Raw genomic sequence first — 6013 nt, 5'->3', positions numbered from 1 at the left:
CCGCCGCCCCGCTCGGGGATGCACGGGCAGCTGCCCACCGAGTCCGCCGCCCCGCTCGGGGATGCACGGGCAGCTGCCCACTGAGTCCACCGACCCGCCCAGGGATGCGCGGGCCTCTGCCCGCCAAGCCCGCCGCCTGCCCCGCCCGGGGATGCGCGGGACGCTGCCCGCCGAGCCAGCCGCCCCGGGATGCGCGGGCCGCCCCGCCGCCCAGCGCCCTCACCCCCGCAGGCCTTTGTCCATGAAGCACACGTCCCTGCAGCTGCTGTCCCCGTCCTCAGGCTCCCCCTCGGCTTCCCCCGGCGCCTCCATGGCCCGGGCAGCGGGGAGCGGATCTTAACCTGCGCCGGCGTAGGTCCGAGCGCCGCACACGCCCCCGCGGGGCGCGGAAGTCGGCCTGGGGGCGGGGCGAGGGCTCCAACCGACGGCCGGCGCCCTCCCGCCCCCGACGCCGCACGGCCGGAAGCCGGAAGCCGGGAGCCGGGAGCCGGAAGCCCGAAGCCCGGTCCCTCCACAGGCCTTCCCTCCCTTTTACGGCGTGGACGGCGCGACTCTGGGACTCGCCGTAAAGCAGACGTCTCCGGGCGTGTGGCTGGGGGCGGGAGGGGATCGGTCCTGTGTGGCTTCCGTGCGGGCGTCTGCGTTGTGGGGACCCCTCTTCCGAAGGCGGGTTCTCTGCAGGTTGCGTTTGCATCCCTGGAGGGCTGCAGACCCAGGAGTTGGCCCCGCGGCTCGGCAGCTCATGGTGCTTCGGGACACGTGTGCGGGATGCGCTTCCCTGGTGATGCGGGGCAGGAGGAGGTGCGCTCTGGGTGGGCGGTGCCCCCGGCGCTGCAGAGGATGGAGGACTCCCGGCGGTGGGGCATGGGGGCGGGGGTGGGGGCGTGAGGCTGACTGAAAGGAAGTTGCTGATGATGGAGCAGAGCCTTGCTAGGTCAAGGGGAACTCTGGCCATGGGGGCGTCCCGGGGCGGGGGAAACGATGCCCAAGTAAAGTGAAAGATCCCTCCTGGTTAGTAGAACAGGGAAATGATGCGGGGTCGGTGAGCCGAGGAGTCGAAAGAAAGATTTCTTGGACTCTCAAGATCTGGCAGTAGTGCTCTTTTATTTAGAGAATAGTATAGAATAGCGTGGAGCCAGGACCCGTGGGCAGTCAGAGCTTCTGCTGCTGCCGGCATGGGGACAGGACCCACGGGCAGTCAGAGATGCTGCTGGCGTGGGGAGCTGCTGCTTCTGCTGCTGGCATGGGGACAGGACCCATGGGCAGGCAGAGCTGCTGCCGGCATGTTGCTGTTGCTGCCGCTTCTGCTTCTGCTGCAAAGTTGGGTGGAGAGTAAGGCTAAATTTAAGGCATAGGTATGTGAGTTATCTCTTTACAAGACAAAGAATACATAAAAAAGTTAAAATGGTATCAGTGCCTGTAGGGTCCGGCCATTTGGCGGTCCCACAACTTTTAGATAAGAATCAAACCGGATTGTGTAAATGGCAGAAGTCACTGCTTGAATTTTATCCTCAGCTAAAGACAAAGGATTTGGGGGGGGGGAAGGGGGGGGTGTCAGTTACATGAGGTTGCCAGACAGTAACCAACTTAAGTTCCTGCCTCTGGCATTGATTAAGAGTTTCTAGAGATAAGCCATCTCCCTTCTTCCTGGCACAGAGGGGGAGGCATCTTCACAGATAGAGGTTTCCCTTAGAAATGTAAATGTTTCCCAACAAAGGAGCAAGCAAATTCCACTCCTGGGAGCCTGAATCTCATCTGTAGTTTTAAAAGTAACCAGCCTAAAAATCCTCATTTAAAATTAAGCAGCCTAAAAATCCTCATCAGAAGGACCCACAACTAGAATGTACAACTATGTACCGGGGCTTTGGGGAGAAAGAAAAAAAAGAGATTGGCAACAGATGTTACCTCAGGGCCAATTTTAAAGACGAGAAAAGAACCCTCCTGGTTAGATCACTCTTTGAGTCATGGGATTATTTAAAAATGGAGACAAAAGGCATATCTCAACTCGGAACCCGTCATCTTCATCCTGAACTAAAATCTTCATGGTCCCTCATTAGCCGTCACATAAGGGTCTAACTTTCTATTCTAACGTGGAAGATACTGCCAGACGTAACTGTCACGTTTGGTTTAGCCATGTCTGTCATATTCTGAAACTGTAGCCACAGTGCCCTGTTCCTATGAGCACTGCTTTGCAGTGTGTCTGCAACTCCCTCCACCACCAGGCGGAGGCGGAAACTCCACTGGCTCCTGCTGCACTGGCTGCCCTGTGAAGAGCCCGGGCTGGCCGCCTGGAGGGCGAGGGGGTCTGTGGAGCAGAAACTGGCCACCCAGCTAAGAATGCACAGATGCATGCCTTGGTCCTGAAGAGCTTAGCTGGAGCCAGCCCAAAGTGCCAGGTAACAGAAATGGGAGCCAAAGGAACAGTTTCGTTTTAAGCCAGTAAATGCTGGAGGAGATGTGTTATGTAGGATTAGATGACTGATAAGGCCACTAATACTATGACTGAGTATCAATTAAAATAGAGATTTTCAATGGGAATAGGTCTTACAGTCTTACCTAAAGCAAATAACTGATGTAAGAAACAAATTATATTAAATGTGCTGGATCTTTCCTCCAAAATCATGGGCATTATAACTAATCAAAATACTGATTGTAGTTAGTGGCGTTGAAAAACTGTAGGTTGTATCTGAGTTGCCTCAGCACTTGAGGACTGATTATCTTTTTAAAATGATGGTTTGATGAATTCATATTTCTTTTTTTTTTCCTGTCGAAACCCCCAGTACATAGTTGTGTATCCTAGTTGAAAGTCCTTCTAGTTCTTCTATGTGAGCTGCTGCCACAGCATGGCTGCTGACAGACAGGTGGTGTGGTTCTGCACCAGGGGAGGGAACTGGGGCCGCTGAAGCAGAGCATGCCAAACTGTAACCACTAGGCCATCAGGGCTGGCTCGAATTAATATTTCTACAGTTTGCCTGATTTTTTTTTATTACGTATCCTTAGAAACCTGCTGTTTAGCTTCTAATTCTTTATTTGCAAAACAAAATTTGGTAAATTAGTCTTGTTCCTGAAACAGGTTCATTTTTGACTGTCATCGGGAAAGCCAAACACTGAGACAACGAGATTGCAGCAGAGAGTTTAATCACAAGGCAGCCACGTGAGGAAACAGGAGAAGGAGTCTCAAATCTGCCTCCCTGAAAATGGGGTCTCAAGGATAGTCATGGGGTGACGGGCAAGGTGGTCTGAAATGTGGAGATAGACGATTGCAGGTGAGGACAGGTGAGTGAATGGATGATCTGTGCAAGCATAGTCAGACTCCATGCCTCTTCATAGGACCCATGCTCACAAAATGGCGGCATTAGCACGATCTGAAGGTGGAGTTTTCAGCCTCTTTATTTCAACAGATTGCTTATTGGACATCTGCGTGGGCCCAGTTGATGAGCTGGTGCTCTCCACCAGCCTGAGGTGGACAAGGGGTTCTAATTCCTGTAAAACAGCTCACATCTCCATTACACCCCTCACATGACCCAGGGAGATGTTATCTATAGGAGCCTAGTGGGAGTCAGAGAGCATATTGCCCAAGCAGCGCAGTTAACAATGGGTGGGTTAAACAGCTAAAAGCTATAATCAGTAATTGCAGAAAGGAAAAAAAACTTTAGTTACTTAATCATCAGTGACTAACTGTTTACCAGTTTCAGTCTCTGTAGGAGATCTCAGTTCTAAAACTTAAAGAGCCTATTGTTAATATTCTAAATAATCTGTAATCAACAGTTTTCAGGTACTACACTCTGTAGTTTTGTGTTTTTAAACTGTGCTTCAGTCTGCCTTGGGCTTGCTTTATGTCATAGATATGAATATTCATGAGGTGCAAAATGGGCACTGTATCTGGACTCAATCTTACTAGTATGACATCAAGCATGAGACAGGCATCTAAGTCAGGCTGGGGGCGGTGAGGGGGCCTTCTTGGAGAGGCAGAGAGAGGAGTGTCTATTGTGGAAATGGTGAGTTGTTTAGAAAGGCTGGTGTGTGGTGAGGGCGTGTGTGTGCACGAGGCGTCAAGAGGTGAGGACAGAAAGTCAGGCTCGAATCAGGTCTTGGAGAGCCTGCTGTGGTCAGCGGAGAAGTTGGTATTTGGTCTGAAGGAAGGTGGTGGTGGGGTGATGGTGTGGGGGTCGCAGCAGCTGTGAGAGCGAGATTGGGAGGAGATGCAAGAAAACAAGACCAGAGAGTATTTAAGCGGAAGTGACAGGATTTGATGTGTGTTTATAGCATTATCTCTGAAAACTGAGTGGAGGCTGGATTGGAGGCAGGAGACCAGAGGTGAGCATGTAGATTAGGAGGGTGTGGCTGTAAACCAGGTGGGATGAAGAGGAGGACATTCCTGAGGAGTAGCTTTTATAAGCTTTATTGACTGATTTGGAAGTGGAGTATAAGGCAACTATGGTGTTTCTCCTTTCTCTTCATCTTGATAGTTTTTGAATATCTTTAGTGTCTTACTGTGCTAGCATGGGATCAAAATGTAATGGTTGTATGACATTCTGTAATTTGTGTTTGTCTTCTATTAGAATCAACATGGCACTTTTATGCTCATCTCTCAGATAAGATGCACAAAGCCATCATTTGACTCTTTTATTTTTCCTGAGGAAGATTTGCACTGAGCTAACGTTTGTGCCAATCTTCCTCTATTTGTTAGGATGTGGGCTGCCAGCACAGCCTGGCTGCTAACAGAGCAGTGTAGGTCTGCTCTGGGGAGCCAAACCCAGGCTACTGAAGCAAACCATGCTGAACTTCACTCCTGGGCCACCGGGGCTGGCCCCCATCATTGGACTTTTTAACCATCTAAAATATTTGTAAGCTTTTTTTTCAAATAAAACCGAAAGCCCATAAATCTTATGATGACTGTACATCCAGATCTCAGTGTAGAACATTAGGTCAGTGGTCTGGGCACAGAAGGTCAATCCCCTTTGTGACTTCTGGCCCTGACAACGTTTGCATTGCCCGTGAATTCTACTCACTTAGTTGTATACACCACTCCCTGCCAAACACATGCTGTGTTTGTACCTCTCTCTCTCTCAACCTTTATAGACTATACTATTGTAGTTTGTGTTTTGTTGGTGTATTATTTTATTTATCCAGAATATTTGGAGAGGTAGTTCTTCTCAAAACATGAATTTCCCGGATCACTGGACTTATTTCAGAAACTAGTTTGTAAAATTTAAATTTTAGTGGAATATTTTCTAATATAGTCCTTATACTATCCTGCATTCTTAAATTATATCAAATATAATTTAACAGATTCTTAAAGTCTTATTGTTGTCATAAAAATTCATTACTACATTGTGTGGAAACATACTTTTTCGGATTAGAAAAATATTTTTCCTGATAAATAATAATGTATGCTAATTATGGAAAATGTTGAAAAGTATTAGAAAATGAAATAAAGATCACTTGTAATCTTACCACTTATAGAAAGACACTACTATTAGTTTTTTGTTATATCTCCACTTAGTCATATCTATGCATGTACACATATGTGAACATGAGTAGTAACAAAATTTGTTATAATAAAATTAAACATTCTCTGGATTAAAAGGAAATCTCAAGGGGCTGGCCCCGTGGCCGAGTGGTTAAGTTCGCGCGCTCCGCTGCAGGCGTCCCAGTGTTTCGTTGGTTCGAATCCTGGGCGCGGACATGGCACTGCTCGTCAGACCACGCTGAGGCAGCATCCCACATACCACAACTGGAAGAACCCACAACGAGAAATATACAACTATGTACTGGGGGGCTTTGGGGAGAAAAAGGAAAAAATAAAATCTTTAAAAAAAATAAATAAATAAAATAAAATAAAAAAAAAAGGAAATCTCAAAAAAGTTTGGTATCATATGAGACACGTTCACTGACGACAATAATAACATGTACTTGAACAAAATAAAGACTCTCTCACCCAAAGTAAAGCATATGTAACCTGACATTTAAAAACCGTACTCCAGGGGCTGGCCCCGTGGCCGAGTGGTTA

General features: G+C 48.2%; 1 protein-coding gene across 4 annotated transcripts in view; it reads right to left on the bottom strand.

The window, feature by feature from the left end:
• Window positions 1-439, bottom strand: part of LRRCC1 (leucine rich repeat and coiled-coil centrosomal protein 1) — a 31459-nt gene extending 31020 nt beyond the window's left edge. For all 4 annotated transcript variants that reach the window (XM_046642340.1, XM_046642343.1, XM_046642342.1 and 1 more), the window contains exon 1: window positions 224-439. In XM_046642340.1, coding sequence (XP_046498296.1) covers window positions 224-312 — 89 coding nt within the window. In that variant the 5' untranslated portion in view covers window positions 313-439. The remainder of the gene's footprint in view (window positions 1-223) is intronic.
• Between the last annotated feature and the right edge of the window lie 5574 nt (window positions 440-6013).

The sequence above is a fragment of the Equus quagga genome, chromosome 16, assembly GCF_021613505.1.
Source record: "Equus quagga isolate Etosha38 chromosome 16, UCLA_HA_Equagga_1.0, whole genome shotgun sequence".
Lineage (NCBI taxonomy): Eukaryota > Metazoa > Chordata > Mammalia > Perissodactyla > Equidae > Equus > Equus quagga.
Note: the sequence above shows the minus strand (reverse complement) of the source record. Positions and strands in the feature narration are given on the sequence as shown.